At 43.3% G+C, this 16,694-nt stretch overlaps 1 protein-coding gene across 1 annotated transcript in view; it reads left to right on the forward strand.

Moving 5' to 3' along the window:
- The first annotated feature begins 5,572 nt into the window (after positions 1-5,572).
- Hsd11b1 (hydroxysteroid 11-beta dehydrogenase 1) overlaps positions 5,573-16,694 on the forward strand; it is a 29,269-nt gene continuing 18,147 nt past the window's right edge. The window contains exons 1-4 of the mRNA XM_004641203.2: positions 5,573-5,764; positions 6,541-6,671; positions 7,440-7,551; positions 7,680-7,865. Of these exons, the coding sequence (XP_004641260.1) occupies positions 5,677-5,764; positions 6,541-6,671; positions 7,440-7,551; positions 7,680-7,865 (517 nt within the window). The 5' untranslated portion in view covers positions 5,573-5,676. The remainder of the gene's footprint in view (positions 5,765-6,540; positions 6,672-7,439; positions 7,552-7,679; positions 7,866-16,694) is intronic.

Genomic DNA, 16,694 nt, shown 5'->3' on the forward strand with positions numbered 1-16,694 from the left:
GGAGCAAAGCCAGCCTAAGAGAGACACCATGGGAGCTACTACCACGAGTGCTGTAGGGGCGGAGCCATGTAGGGCCTTTGGAGCTCACAACTCATCCCGGATTGCTTCAGATGTCCCACATGGAACTGCAGAACTTAATGTTTGCCCTGCTGGATTTTGGACTTGTGTTGGCCCCAATGCTTGGTGTCCTGCTGTGTGTACCTTTTGGAATGGTAATGTTTGTTTTGTGCCACTGAATGTTGCAAGTGTTTAAGTTTTCATTTGTATAGGGGCTCACAGTTGAGAGCTTGCCTTGGATCTTGGAGGAGACTTGGGACTTGGACTTTTTCAGCAGTGCTGAAACTGTTGAGACTTTGGCAACTCATAAAGATGGACTAGAATATATTTTGCATAAGGGGATGTGCATGAGTTTTTGGGGGTCCAGGGGCTGAATGTTAGATTTGTGTGTAGTTGTCCCCCCAAAGCCTCATGCAGTCTTGGGGCAGCTTTTGGAGTTTGTGATTGATTATTGTGGGTGTGGATGTTGCACTTGCCCTGGGGCAGGTAATTTGCATTACAATGTAAAGTGGGAAGAAAAGCCAGCTGCTTGAGCTGCTGCTACCCCTCCTTTTTGTGCTCTTACTGTTTGCCACTGCCATGAAAGGTTGACTTCTGCCATGTGCCACTCTGCCTTGGAGCCAGCTGAGTATAGACTGAAACCTCCAGTAACTGTGAGCTAAATAAACCTTTTCTTCCTTCATTTTGAGTGTCCGGTATTTGTCCCAGCAATGAAAGAAGAGTAACTAAGACACCAACCAAAAGAAAATCCTGGACAACTCCAGCTGCAGCTGATTTACCATCACCATGGTCCTGCTACATGGGGGTGCCACCGCAGTGAGGGCTGCACCACTCTGGGAGACAAGGAACAAGCCAATCTTGTTCACACAGGAGGGTCCCTTGTTTCCCTGGCAGCCCAGATCTCACAAGCAAATTGATTCCAGATATGTGCTGTACCAGGCGGGGCTCCTGCTGCAGGAATTGGGCATGCCAGGTGGAGCAGTTGCTTCACATTCTCAGATCTGAGATGCCATTAAGTGGAAAATATGAGGGAATCTGTCCAAGGGAGTGTGAGGTTATGCAGAAGTATTGACAAGTAGAACTTCTTCCCTCATGAAATATACAAGGGAGGGAAGCTCAGTGGCACAGCCTTCATTCAATGTGCAGGAGGTTCGAGGATGGATCCTCCAGTACTGAACAAAGAAAGGGAGGAAAAGTCTGCTATTGGGTAAAGTTATATAAAATGGTAATGTTCTTCCTGTCACAGGGAACAGACTTTGGCAGCTGTGGTAGATTCGTGAGTTCCTAAAATCAAACCTGAGGAAAACTGGGGTGAGAGGAGAGAGAAAGACAATTCCGTACTCTGGTACAAAGCCAGGCCCTCTCCAGTTTGAACACATTGGTGCCCTTCTCCCAAGGGAAGGTGTTGCAACCCAAGAAGGAGACAATGAGGCAAAACGTCCAAAAAGATGGTAGCGCTTTATTTTAGCTGGTACCCAGCAGCACCCTCAGAGTCCGAGAGACAGAGAGGAGCCCCGGCTAAGGGGAGGCATAGTAATTTAAACCCAAAAACCGCAAAACCGCCCATCCAAGCAAGCCGATCACAGAAGCCAATAGCAGATGTTAATGTGGTCAAGGGGGCACATGACCTTTTACAGGATTGGTTGTAGCCCACCTGGAGGAAGCTGGACACAGAGAAGTTGCCCCTTTGGACTGGGTGGAGTACAGAACAGGGTGTGTAATCTAGGTATGCGGTCATGTTGACCTTATAAGGACAATGTGGCTGACCGGTTGCCAGGAACACCTGTTTTGCCTTAAGACATTCTCGGAACCAGAGCAAGGGTGAAGCAGAGAACCAAGATGGAGTCATTGTAATCAACTAGGGCAAAGGCGAATCAGAGAGCCAAGATGGAGTTACTAACGTCAGGGTATAACACGCCCTGAAGGGAGTGGGCTTAAGAAACAAAAAGTCACATTTTACAGTAGCTGACATGGTTTACTAAGATGGCGCCTACAGAACAGGATGGCGGCACTTTGGTCAGGTTATAACAGAACTTCAAAACTTCTGAAGACCCACCTTTTACTCTGAATTTACCCACTGTGCCCCCAGCAGGACTAGTTTCTAAGAACAAGGAGGCATTTTCTTAACAACGCCACTAAAAATTCATGAAAAGTGCGACAGCTGCTGCCTTGGAGATGACAAGCAATCCTTCCTGCCCGATGCAGGGAGATTCCCTGGCTGCTCCTCCCACTTCGCTATCTCCTCTCCATCCTCCAGACCTGACCCCCGCCTCACAGGCCCCTCTCTCTAACCACTGCACTCTTCTCCTGTTTGTTGGTGCGTCCACGTGCCCAGGTGGCCCTGACCAACGCATCAAACGAGCGTCTCGGCTGAGCCCCGCAGGAGGAGCCCGCTTCGTGCTGCTATTGACAAATCGCAGGGCTATGTTGGAGATGCCCTCTGGAAGCTGTTCTAGATTGCTGGTGGTCAGTGTGTGGTGGCGGGAGGTGGGGGTCACCGGAAGTGGGGCCAGCGGTCAGCTTCCTCTTAGGGCAGAAAAAGAAACTTGGCTGGACGTGGGGAAATGTACACAAACAGGTGCTAGGTGAAGCAGTCAGATTTCCCTGTTTTTTGTTTTGTTTTGTTTTAATTTGATGAGAATCCCAGAGCAAGGACTTGGGAGTGGGCTCCATTTGTTCTGATCAGGATACTGAATTGCAGTGATTTCCCTGGATTAAACCTGGCTCCAGAAAGACGGCAGTTTTGTTACTGCTGCAGCCTCTCAGAAACTGAACCAAAACAGCAAAAGCTTGTTGAACGCCTATTTTGGAACAAGACTAGGGGGAATGAGGAGAGGCAAAGATGAAACAGACATAAGCCATGTCTTCCAGGAGCAGACAAGCCAATGCGAGAACCAACACACAAAAGCAGACACGCAGTGCGTTTGGTGTTTATTATGTAACAGTCAAAATGTTGTTCCCCGCTAAGGGTCCCCTAGGTCCTCTTAGGAGTTTAAAAGGCTAGAACTATTGTCAATCATACTAAAACATTATTTGACTTTTCCAGAAGCTATAGGATGTGTATAATGTCATTGCCCTGACTGTTAGTGGAAGGTGTACTATGTATTCTTGGGTTTTAAAAAATCTTCAGTCTTAATTTCTAATATATCAATACCAATATCCACAGGAAAAAGTTGGATGCAAGTCCTCTGAGGTCCATGATCATTTTTAAAGGCATGAAGGGATCCTAGGGCTGGCCTGATAGCTCAACGGACTAAAGTGCCTTCTTAGGCAGAGTGCAGCAGCCAGGGTTCGATCCCAGTGTGCTGTGCTGGCCCTGTCCCGGGGATGTGCTGAGAAGGCAATTGAGAATGGGTGTGGTGGTGCGCGCCTGTAATCCCAGTGCTTGGGAGGCTGAAAATAGAATCACTACAAGTCCAACCTACATAGTGAGATCCTGTAGACCCTGTCCTAAATACAGAAGAAAAAAAAGTTATAAAGGAATCTTGAGACCAAAATATTTGAGAAGCTCTGACTTCATTTATCACCAAAATTACAGTGCATATATTTATTTATAAAGTGTTTATAAATATATAGTGTATGTATTTGTCATCAATGCATTTTATACAATTTCTTATATAATTCCATGTAAGTTATTTTACTGAATGCTTTTCCTGCTTTCATTGCATGACAGCTGCTATTGAATTCATTTGTTTGTGCTGTCAAATTTAACAACACAATGTCCTTTGAGGTTACACTGTGTTGGACTTCATTTAAGTCATCCAACAATCAGCAATCATTTTGCTTTGTGTTCTCGAATACTGCACTTTACCTTACTCATTATCAGCTTTGCTTTCTTTAAACTTATGTGTTCTTGTGGCCTTTACAGTTCTTTCTTCTTTGGGAGATCAAATAACAGACTTCCCTATTCTGTCCACCTTTCTCTCATCTCTGCAATATACTCAGAAGCCACTCTTTCATTGTTTTCCTGAAATTTAATTATTAATAACATACAGTTTAGAAAATAATCCTTGAGTGAATAAAAGATGGAGCCTGGTGTGTAACATGTCCTGTTTGTACAAATTCCTTTATTAAAAAGCATGCAAATTTTTCCTGCAGTACAAACAGTATGTAATTAATGTAAACAGTAAATTATGTAATCTAATTTTCATGTGAATTTTATCCTTATTCTATTTTCGTCCTCCATGAATCTTGAGCTCTATCTAGCTTTCCACTGTTCTCAAATTGTCCTTGTTTTCTGGAATTGCACTTCACAGCTGTGGACTTTTGTTAACAAATTGTTTCATCTCCTCTGGGCCTTAAATTATTTTCTCTTACTCTGAAGTGAAAAGTCACTGAATGCTTCCAGAGACTATATTTAGGGTCTTAACTCAATTTATCTTAAGTTTATATAAATTGCAGTACTACACAGCCCAGTCCTCATCTTACCTCCCAATAACTGACGATCAGTCTTCTTTCCATGTGTAAATTTTACCTCCATGTACTAAATACTTGGAAAATTCAAGATTTGTGATGGGATAAAGTTCATGATTTGGCTGGTTGGTTATAAGTTGTAAAATTTAATGATGACACATCCTAATTTCTTTCTCTTAGGATTATTCCTTAAGGAAGTCTTGCTACAGACACAAGTAGTGGTTATTCCTATAGTTCCCTGATAATAAATTCTTAATCACTATGGATTTCCTCCTGGTCCTTAGATTGGTACTCAGTCTGTCTTCAGTTTGGATGTGGTCAATGCATGCTAATTTGGCTTAAAGAGTACTGGGTTATTTTCCTCCGGTGTCGGGTCTCCTCTTCCGTACATCTGGTCTATGTTTCCCATTCTGTTATAGCATTTACATGACCTGGTTTAACAGCTTACTGCCTTTTTTGTTTTGGCACCCTTAGGTTGTCTTTATTCACTGTTAAAGTAATAAGTGTAAATTCTGTTGCACTTGCCTGGTGTCTTGAATTGGTCTTGGGTTTCCCGCCATCTGGGTTCTGCCTGGATTGCAGCTTCTCTTTGATGTTGTAATATTGTTTCATTGAGCTTCAATGTGGGGCTTATACAGTTTGTTTGCTTTTATTTATTTATTATTCCCTCCAAATGTGCACATTTTTTCTCAAGCTTATTTTATTGCCTTGTACTGTTATTTTTAATTGCTTCCGACTGAGGGGGTAGGGCTGAGGGCGAGAATGAGTTTGGCTCTTGTTGCTATTATTCATGTTTCCCAGAAGCCACATACACTGTCTCTCTCCTCTTTACATTTGACAAACCACCACTGAAAGACCATGGATCCCTGGCATAGATGGTGTTAAGAGGAAGATGGGCTAGGGATGCTCAGGAGTCCTGTACAGTCATGAGCTTGGCCATCTGGAAGTCTCCTCTTGCTCAATGAGATGGAGTAAACATTGTCCATTATGAAATCCACCACGCAGGCTGCCAGGGACAAATGGGATCCCACCCAAAGCCAATCGCTGCTCTGACAGGGAAATTGGCTAGCGCTGCCTGAGACTACTCCAGCCTCCCCGTCCCTGATGTCACAATTCTGAGGCTGCTGCCCGCCTAAGAGGTTGTAGAAAGCTCTGTAGGTTCTCTCTGTGTGTCCTACAGGGCTCCTCGGGCCAGGTCCCTTTCTGATGGCTTTTCTGAAAAAATTCCTCCTCCCCATTCTGATGGTCTTCTTGGCCTACTACTACTATTCTTCACATGACGAGTTCAGACCAGGTAAGTACCAATGTGTCTCATTTTGGTAAAATAGGTTAGAAAACACAGGGGATCTAGAGTCTTCCTAAGAATCAAGATGTGTTCCTGATTCCTAAAGTTGCTGAAAAAGATGGAACCTGAAAGTGGAACGACATCCCCGTGTTCTCCAACCACAGGCTGTGGGCTGGAGGGATATGGGGAGGGAGGGGATCCTGCAACCAACAGCTTGCCAAATAGGCCATGCTTTCCTTGGCATTCTTATGAAAAGTAATTCAAATCTTCTACAGAAATAAAGGTATTTCCCCAAATTCCCAAGGCAGCCAGAAAATGGGTCGCAATAGAAAGATTGATAATTGGGAGACAAAACAGTATCCTGGAGTTGATGACTAAGGAGATGTGAGGGAACACCCCCAGAATCTCTATGAACACATGTCTTTTGATTACTTTTTAATTTTTCTTTCAACTGATCAAAATTTGATGAGTCCTGAAATGTTTGGAGCACCAGCATTTTAACTGAACCATATCCTTTCTGGCCCTGTTCTTACACTCTTTCAAAGGGAGGATTTTGAAATGACAACATCCAGCCTTGGTTTTCAGCAAACAAGCCAAACCTTGTAGAGCATATTTATGAATGACTTGAGTGGTTCCTTGAGTGACATTCACAGTTGAGACAAACTGATCTGAGTTCATGACCTTTAAAATTGGGAACTGAAATGAGACTCCTCATATCATGGGAGAGAGAAAGAATAGTGCTGCCGAGTTGAGTGTGGCCCTCACTTCTTTTTGGGGTTCCCCAGAGATGCTCCAAGGAAAGAAAGTGATTGTCACAGGGGCCAGCAAAGGGATTGGAAGAGAAATGGCTTATCATCTGGCGAAGATGGGAGCCCATGTGGTGCTAACAGCAAGGTCAGAAGAAGCCCTACAGAAGGTGAGGGCTCTTTGCCCACAGAGCCACATCCCCGCACACACCTGTGTGCTCTTAGATATACTCACATATAGACATAAAGGCTAGCACATCTCTCTCTCTCTCTCTCTCTCTCTCTCTCTCTCTCTCCCTCCCTCCCTCCCTCCCTCTCTCTTTAAATCTCGCTTTCTCATATGCAGGTTCAAATACCCAGACATCCATAGGAATATAGAAATATGCATTTAAATATACATTCCTATGCACACAGGTACACACCCACACAGCCACAAAGTTCTTGAGTTGTATATGGCCACATTCATATGTATTCATACATACTGACCCATAGAACTATGAGCATTTAGCCAGGTATTGATACTTAAAGTCAAGGCCCTACTAGTGAATGCATATCCTCATGCCCATGCAGACTTTCAAGAACATGTCCCCTCCTGGATTCATCAGTCTAGTGAGCATTAACATTCACAAACCTAGAGCTGCCCATGTGGAAGCCAGTGTCCATAGCCACAGTGCATTCAGAAACACCTATTCCCAAACACTATGAGCCTAAAACATAGATTTAAACCCTAGCACAGGGATGACTTATCCATTTAAGCTCTACCATATTTCAGAATGTTTCACAGGACAATGATTATGAGAGATCAGTGAACACACGCACATACATCATTTCTCATCTAAACACAGCCTTAAGCAACCTCTCATAAATCCTTAATTACTTCAAAGTCTGCACCTAAAAGTTCACAGCAAGACTGACACCACTGTGTTGTAACTCCATAGGTGGTAACTCGCTGCTTAGACCTTGGAGCAGCCTCAGCACACCACATTGCCGGCAACATGGAAGACATGACCTTTGCAGAAGAATTTGTGGTGGAAGCAGGAAAGCTTATGGGTGAGGCTCTTTCTCCTCTGTCTTGCTCTGAAATTTACCCTGCAGGTCACCACAGAGCTTTGGGGAGAGGAAGGATGGGGAAGTAGAAAACCCCAGATAGTTTCTCTCAACGCAGCCATCTCCTACAGGAGGACTAGACATGCTCATCCTCAACCACGTCTTGTATGTCCCTCTGGGGTTTTTTCATGATGACATCAACATTGTACGCAGAAGCATGGAGATCAACTTCTACAGTTTTGTGGTCCTGAGTATAACCGCCTTGCCCATGCTGAAGCAGAGCAAAGGAAGCATTGCTGTTGTCTCCTCAGTGGCAGGTGAGTGGGACAGGGACCAGTGTGGGAAACGAGCAAGAGATTATGCAAGGCTCTGTTACGAACATGCATTTTTTTAAGTAAGTTTCTATGCATAGAAGTAACTGCGTGAACTTGAAGTTGACTTGCTCATGGGATGATTAAGGAGAAGCTGGTTAGCAGATACACATGGACAGGCAGACACAGGAAGGGACCTAGGCATGTAAATAAGGACCAGGCATGTTGAGGAAAATACACTGCTAAGAACTACTGGGCCATAAAAAGTATTAGGTATAGTAGATGAGCTAAAAGAAAATCCCTGTTAGTAACAGAGTGGTTCACAGTTTTTCTCATGGGAAATTTATTGGTTTGTGACCTACAAAGGGAAGATCAAAGGACATCAGGAGACTGCTGAAGATATAATCTATCCTAGTCTCCTATGGTGAGATCTAGTCACCAAGGATGCAAAAGACCTTGCCTCCTCCATGACCGAGAACCATGGGCTGGAGACATAAACTGATGCAAAAGCAGAATTAAGACTTTAAATACAATATGCAGTAAGTGTTTAGCTAGGGCAAAATGAAGGAAAGGATTTTTTTTTTTTTTTTTTTCGGAACCAGGGATTGAACTCGGGCCCTTGCACTTGCCAGGGAAGTGCTTATTCCACTGAGCCATCTCCCCGGCCCCCCTAGGGCAAAATGAAATGAACAAGAGAACCAACAAGTACAAAAAACAAAAATATTAACAGATCTATCAATACACGGAGTAGTCTCCAAAATCTTAACTAGTTACATAAAAACTCCAGTTTAAACAACCAAGGAGGAAGGAGTAGAGAGGGAGGAAACACGTACAGAGAAATGGACCAATGGAAGCCCAAGCTTTTACTTCAGGTGGTGGCAGTCATCAGAAGTCAGAGAATGTCTGGACTTCCTAGGCCCGTCTCATCACGGACCCAGAAGAGCAGTTCTACATGACCTTGCTGATTAGTCTGTTGGAAGGGTATGTCTGGAAGGTCCAAACACAGGGACCAAAATCAGCCATCTAAATGTAGCTCCTGGCAACGTAAAAACAAATACACTGGAGACTCGGTAAATGGTCAAGCACCTCACAGACATCAGGTCCTCTGATGCTAGTGACACCTTCTAGTCTAGGTCATATGAGTTCTATTCTCTGGCCCAGGCAAGGACTGCACAGTAGCTGGATAAAGGGGCAGTGTATCCGAGCACTCGCAAACCCGCTGATTGATATGCATCCCTGTGCTTCCACTGCCTGCCCTCCTCAGCCCCAGGCTTGCTCAGCTGAAAGGAAAGGAGTGCTTCCCAATGCATACTGAGTGAGAGGGTGCAGGGCACACCCTCAGTCCATCACAGGGCATTAGCCAAAACTGTCACTTCAGCTGTAGCAGAGGTGGCTTTAATGACTTCAGTTGATTAGATAATATGTCCATTCTAAGAAATGATGTGTTTCACCTTTGGTTGAAGAATTTCACTTTATAATGTGCTCAGCAGAAATAAGAATTGCTATAGAAGCACAGAGACCTGGAGAAACTCTGATAACCTCTGTTTCCATTGTATCTTCCACCTACAGATGACACATGGTAGTTGCCACAGACAATGAGAGGTAGAAATGTACCTTCTATCCCTTGGATTAACCATTCCTGTGGCCTAGAGTTCAGACTTCTTGCTTTGAAGCCTATCTGTGATCTTGCAGAGTACAGATATATTGCCTCCTCTCCCCAACTAAAGCATAATCTTTGCTCTATGATACATTCTTTCAGTCAGTAAACATGTTCATTAATCCTTCCTAAGTCTGCAAACACAAGGTACCAAACATCAAATTGGTGGAAGATCAGGCACAAGAGTATTAGTATGGAGTTTCAATCATTTATTCTAGGGAATACTGTTTATGGTATACATTACATGAAAATCTTACACTTTCAATGTTCTATGAAGACTCATTTACTTTTTTAATATTAACAGAGACAGTATTGATGCTTCTGCTAACCTCCTTGGAGGACATATCCATCCATAATTCAACTTTTTTTTTTTTTTTTTTTTTTTGCTAAATCTCTCTTCCACCACACGCTAGTTTAGACATAAACTGAGATACTACAATAACAAAGACCCAAGTTCACAATGTTTTAACATCCAAATGTCTTTTCCTACCATGAAACAGCCTAGGCTAGGCAGCCCAGGGCTAATAGGGTAGCTCTACCACATGATGGTATATAAAAACCCTTCTGTCTCAGAACTACCACCACCAGAAATGCCAATATTGTCTTCACCTGCATTTCTAGCTAGAGAAAAAGAAGAAGGATGTGTGAAAGCTGCATCTGCCACCACTAGCTATAACTGCTCTTTATTCAAAATGCAGACCTGTGTCCAACTAAAACTAGGGTTTCTACTTCTATAAAAGGCATTGATGTGGCTTAACAGCTAACAATCTCTTGCACATCACCAAGGAACATAAAAGAATCAATGCCTCCCAGGCCACCCCCACGTGTACCACACACAAATATGCATATGCACACATGTGTACAAAGACACATACACACACACTCTCTCTCTCTTTCTCATGTTCAAGATCCATCAAGAAAAATATTCCTTGTATCAAGTAGAAGGTTCAGGGAAAAGAATGGGGGGAAATGCCCAATTGGTATTTGTTAAACAATCTGAAACAGAAAAACTAATGTTGGAATTTGCTTTTTAAAAAAATAAGTCAACAGATCGGGCAGAGAATGTTTGAAAACATCTGGAAAAGATATTTCCATTAGTCAACTGGGTTCACATAGGTTTAATTCTAGATGAAGCCGATTTCCATTTTTGGACCCCTTGACTTTGTGGATCTTATAACCATGGTGCCTCCTACCAGTCACACACATGAGGGCCAGACCCAAGCATGTGTCACTGCCTCTTGCTCCTTTATGCCCCTAGGAGGAGTTGCAGTGGACCTCCACCATCCCTCTTTTCCACTCTCAAAACCTATTTAATCCCCATCTTATATGAGGTTTTTTTCAGGACTCACCAGAGCCAATTAAGTACAGTAGTCCCTTGCTGTTTCATGGTTCAACTTTCATGGACTCACTGTGTCAGGGGTTTTTTAAAAATATTAAGCTAAATTATTTATCATGATTTTTCTCTATATTATAGGATTTTGCAGTATCATACAGTATACATATGTTGTTATAATTATGTAGGTTTATGAGTTTAGAAAATGGATTAGAACATTAGAAGTGTTTTTAAAAGTGTGGGGAAGGTTTATAAGAGTGTACAAAGGATTATAAAGCCTTAAAACATATATAAATACTAAAATAAATATAATGGCTCTACTTCACTGATTTTCACTTATCACAGGGGTGTCTGGAACAAAACCCCGACAATAAGTGAAGGACTGCTGTATTGCCTTTTCGTCTTTACTATACTTGTTTGTTACCTTTAAAAATCCTATTTCTATTTCTGTTTTTGTTTCATGTGGGACCCTAATGCCACAAATACCAGTAAAACCCAAACACTAACCATGCTGGGCAAAGCGGAAGTGTAGGGAGAGTAGTTCTGCATTGAGAAAAACGAAAGGCATATTTTGAAGTGAAACTCACTGGGTCTCTTAACTGTTCAAAATAAAAATACACTGAAAGAACAAGGGACCTTGTCAGTAATCTTGGAATGCTTGGTCCTCTCTTCAGAAGCTCCAAAGAGTCTTAGCTACCCATGAACTTTTCTTCAAATAAATCTTTTCAAAAGACCAACTTTCAACACACCCACATTTACAATTAATTTTTTACCTCAATGCCTTTCTTTTCTGGTTTACTCATTTGTAGCACTGTTTTATTCTACTTTTAAAATGTAAGTGTACAGTATTTCAGATACACTGATAGACTAGCCAGGGACAAATGTCTCATAAGACAATGCTTTACTGGAAAAACTCAGACCAAGAGATGAAGTCACTTCTGGACCTTAATCTATTTGTCAGTTGAGGGCTGCCTGTGTGGTCTAAATCTATTTCAAGAATTCAAAATTACAAGGGGGTGTGGGGAACCAGGTTTCTCAACTACACATATCAACTAACAGGATTTGGAATGTCCATAAATTGTTTTTGCACGAAGACAAGGATACACACACAGATGTTAATCTCATCACTGTTCTCAGCTGGGGCTCCCATTTGGAAGGCCAGCTCCCCATCGCACGATGTGGCTTGGGATGTGGAGGTGGTGGGCATCCAAAGTCTAGGACATGAACAGCCCTTACAAATACAGTAGAAAGAAGCAACTTATCCCTCATCGAAATCAGTGATTGTTCTAAGAAAATGTATGTTTTTACCCTTAAACGCAATCACTTCAGAAATAAGTGTGTAAGAAGCACCACTTCCAAGATGAATGTGTGTCATCAGAGTTTCAAGGCAAAAGCCCTGGCCCCAGGGTTCCCAGTAGACCAGGCCTAGCCACCTGTCCCTAACATCAGTATAGAGATGAACAGTGTAAAGGTCTGGAAAGGGACTTGGGCGGTACAGCCACACTGGAAAGGACAAAGATCTGTCTTTGAGGAACTGACAGAACAAGTGAGTTTTTATCCGCTGCAAAGGGGGCCCTAGAGAGGTCTGGGGGTTTGCGTAGTTGGCAGGGAGGGTGAGCCTGATCAGACTTGTGATCGGGTAGATCTTTACTCCCACACTTGTCCTTTGAGGCAGCTCAAGGTGATCCTCATGGCTTGAGTAACAGTTCAGGCCTGAGGGACGACTGCCCCTCCTTGGGGTGGGGGGTCCCTCTGCAGGGGCTCTGTGGGACTCAAGGTGACTGCAGCCTGAGGGAGACCACAGGATGCAGCTCCAGGAGGACTGCAAGGGCTGCTGCAGAAGCCAGCAGCTGGATGGCCCAGCAAACCGTGGGCAGACCTTAATGCCCTCATTTTAGTGCCCTCCATCTTGAAGGAGAATGACAGAGCTTAGGTAACCTGAGGGCCACTAACCCGTGCATCACTAGGTTTTAGACAGACACTCCTTGGAGCTGACCTAGCATTCAAGGGTCATAAAGAAAACATCTAAAATGAAGGCAGAGAAGCCAAGCCTTGTCAGAAACAATTATAAACATAAGGTAAGGGAAATAAAAAAAAGCTTAACAACTCTCAGGACACATTTGACTCTCACCTTTCTGCCAACAACCTTGGTCTCTCCATCTCCCAACTCCAAATTCCCCCCTGAGAAGAGGTATCTCACTGAGCCAGATGAATGATGGAAGTAAATCTCTCCATGTCACTCATAATATGCCTAAAGTCCAAGTGTTTAGTCAGGAATAACCAGCTCCAGCCACAGGAAGGATAGTGTCAGGCCACAAACAGGATAGACACATCCAAATCCCTTGCACAGCATTTTCTACATATTGCTTCTGTCAGCCTGTCAGCCAGGATTTTAAGTTCAAGGCCATCCAAATGCGCAGTGTATCAGGAAACCAAAAATCCAAGTTTATCATTATAACATGCTCGGCAAGTACAAAAGCAGAGCAACAGGCAGTTTGTGGTTGTGATGTATTTTTTCTGGCTGCAAAGTGAACATTTATTCACATTTTAACCACACTGAAAGCAAGGTGCACTTTACCTACAGTGCATGAGACAGTTAGTGTCAGTGTCGGTACGGCAGTAATGTAGTATAGTTGTCACTGTCCCTGCTCTCACATGCAGCCACAGCTGCTCACACTGCCGCTGCTCTGCAGTTCTGTGGTCTGTTGGTTAGACACCAGGTATCGTGTCTAAAAATGACTCTAGGATTCTGTTGCAACAAACAGTGATGGTGCACAGAGAAATGTACAGACCCAGAGCAGCCCGGTACAAATCTGGCATGCATGAATGACCCAAGTCTCATTCTAAACCAAGGGGCTTATGCAAATAGAAAAAGGAAAATACCCACAAGCAAATGAAACTCTGTTGTCCTTTGGTACTGAGAACATGAAAACAAATGGCCAATTTTGAACCCAGAACACAACTAAAGGCAAAAGAAAAACTCCAAGTTCTCTGGGGTAGATGTTATAAACAAACAAACAAAAAACCCAAAGTATCAATTACATCAACTAAAATATTAAATATATGTCATTGCTATCTTAATCTTATTTGATATTTAAGATCTTATTAGAAGATCAAGAAAGTGCCACCAGCAAGGGCTGCAAAATAGGCATCACACTGGCTTGGCAAACACTCTTTTAAGAAACACTGTGCACTGTTGGGCGATATTGCACAGAGGAAAAGTACCTTACAGAGTGTTATTACAGGCCAGAGCTGTAGCTCAGCAGCACAGTGCCTACCTGGCAAGTGCACGGTCCTGAGTTTGATTCCTGGTTCCCACAAAAAAATAGAAAAAAGAAGAAAAAAAGTGTTATTATAAATGCCAAAAATGCTGCATGACTCTGAAAAACAGATGTCCATAGACGTTTAAAGGAAATTTTCAACAAGTATAAAATAAAAATTCCAAAAGATAAGAATCATGTTATCAAACTCTTGGCAGGCTTTCCATCTCTTGGTACACAAAATAACAAATGTGTCTTTCAACTATTTGCCCCGCAGAGCTGATAACAGTCAGCACTGCACCCACAATGCCAAAGCTGCGCATTCCTCAAGGCAGGCTCACTGCTGGCTCACCTCTGGTTCCCCAGCAATAAGGAATTTGGCAAACAATCAGCTCATTGTTCTTGCCTGAACAGGTGGTGAGATGGCTGGCTGGCACTTGATTTCTGATGTTGTTTCTTTCCTTCCACCGCGATGGTGGCACATAGCCACATTTCCCTCTGCGCTCTCTGACTGTCCCTAGGCTTTTGTGCCAGGGCTTCTCGATGTAGATACTATTGGCCACGGGGTTGGACAATTCTTCATTGTGTGGAACTGCAAAACAATTAGCAACTCTAAATAATTCAAGTCAGAAGCCACTCGGGGGGTGAGCAGAATGGCACCTTCACGGAGGGGGACACAGGCTGCACAGGATGGCCAGGTGAGGCCGCTGAGCAGGGAGGGCAGGCGTGTGTCTGTGAGCAGCAGTGGTAGGCTGCTGCCCCGCAATACTGAAGACAGAGTGAGATGAGGAGGCCTCTGTGCAAGGAACAGCAGTGGTAGCCTGCTGTGAATGACAAGCTGGAGCAAAGCAAGGAGGGGTTCGTGGAGACAGAGGTGACCACAAAGGGGCAGGTCAGTGTGGTGTGGGCTGTCATGGTCCTGGCAGGATACAGGGGGCATCCATACAGATGTGCAGAGGCAAATGAAGCATGGCCACACACAGGGGCATTAGCCAATGAAGTAACACACACTGAGAATAAGGAAAGCTGGCTTCTCTCTAGTGGTATTAGAAATGTGAAAGGGAGAAAATGAGAGTGAATCCTATGGCAGTGTGTTGGAATCAGAGGGAGAGGTAGGTAGGAATAATGTCTAATGAACGTGGGAAGCTACGGAAATCAAGATACAGGTGTCTGCATATACGCGCATGTGTGCCCTTCCATGGTCCGCTAAGAGGACTTGGGACTGTGCCTAGTGCCCAGCTCTTGTTTTCTAAATATCATTCTCCACTGAAAGAAAACAAAGCTTCTTGAAAAATATGATTGTAGGGCCATGGAAGGAGCAGCATAAAATGAGTCTGAAAAATCTTGTTTGGTCAATAAAGAATTGCTTCTACCATAGGGCTGGGGGTAGAACTCAGCAGTGTGGTGTATATGACATTCTTGAGGCCCTGAGTTTGACCTTAGGTAATAGGACAAAAATAAGTGATGACGATGATGATGATGATGATGATGATGACGATGATGATGATGGTGATGACGATGATGATGATGATGATGATGACGATGATGATGATGATGAAGATGATGATGATGATGATGATGATAGGCCCACAGTACCAGGATACAAAAGCTAACCTCAAAAGGATCCCACTAGCTGAATCTGGGACCACTAGAGGATTGAAATAACAAAGACTGTAACAGATTATAACCCATTATGTAAAATAAGAAAACAAGTATATGATGATATAAATAATAAGTAAATAGCAGAGAAATCTTTTCCACACAATGAGAAGTTAAATGATAAATATGGAAAAGGAATACTATTGGAAAGTGATCAACTAGCAGTGGGAGTAGGAAGCCTGCCAGAATGCACTGCTGCGTGCGGGAAGCCAGTGGGGATTACTTCATAGGGCACTGATGCCGTCGCAAACGCTGCCCTGGGCAGCAACAAAACAGCAAGCAACCCAATTCAAAAATGGACAAGGGATGTGGATAGCTATTTCCCCAAAGACAACACATAAATATCTAATAAACATGTAAAAAGATGTTCAACAGACCTGATGGCTAAGGAAATACAATCAAACCACAATGAGATATCAGCTCATGCCCATTTAGGATGGTATTATCAAACAAGAAAAAGGAGAGAGGAAGGGAAGGAGGAAGAGGGGAAAGAAAGGAAGGAAGAGAGAGGGTAAACAAGAACAGAAGACAGGAGCCATGTGTGGTAAGGATGGACAGAACGCCTCTGGACCGCTGATGGGCAGGTACAAGGGTACAGCTACTGTGGGAAGCTGTACTTCAGTTCTCATGAAAGTCAAACAGAATTAGCCCAGCATGGCGATGCACACCTGTAATCCTGTAATCCCAGAGCTCAGAAGGCTGAGGCAGGAGGATTGCTACAAATTCAAGGTCAGCCAGGGCCACACGGACACCTTGATTTTATACTGTTAATTTCCTATGTAGCCAGAGCTACATAGTAAGTTCAAGGTTGGCTCACATTACACAACAAGACCTTGTCTCCACAAAAAAAAAAAAAAAAAAAAAAAAAAAAAAAAACCTATCTAGTCTCTCAAACTTTTAAAGTTCTACTTAGTTGAAAGATTGAT

The sequence above is a fragment of the Octodon degus genome, unplaced genomic scaffold (assembly GCF_000260255.1).
Source record: "Octodon degus isolate 3935 unplaced genomic scaffold, OctDeg1.0 scaffold00131, whole genome shotgun sequence".
In the NCBI taxonomy this organism is placed as follows: domain Eukaryota; kingdom Metazoa; phylum Chordata; class Mammalia; order Rodentia; family Octodontidae; genus Octodon; species Octodon degus.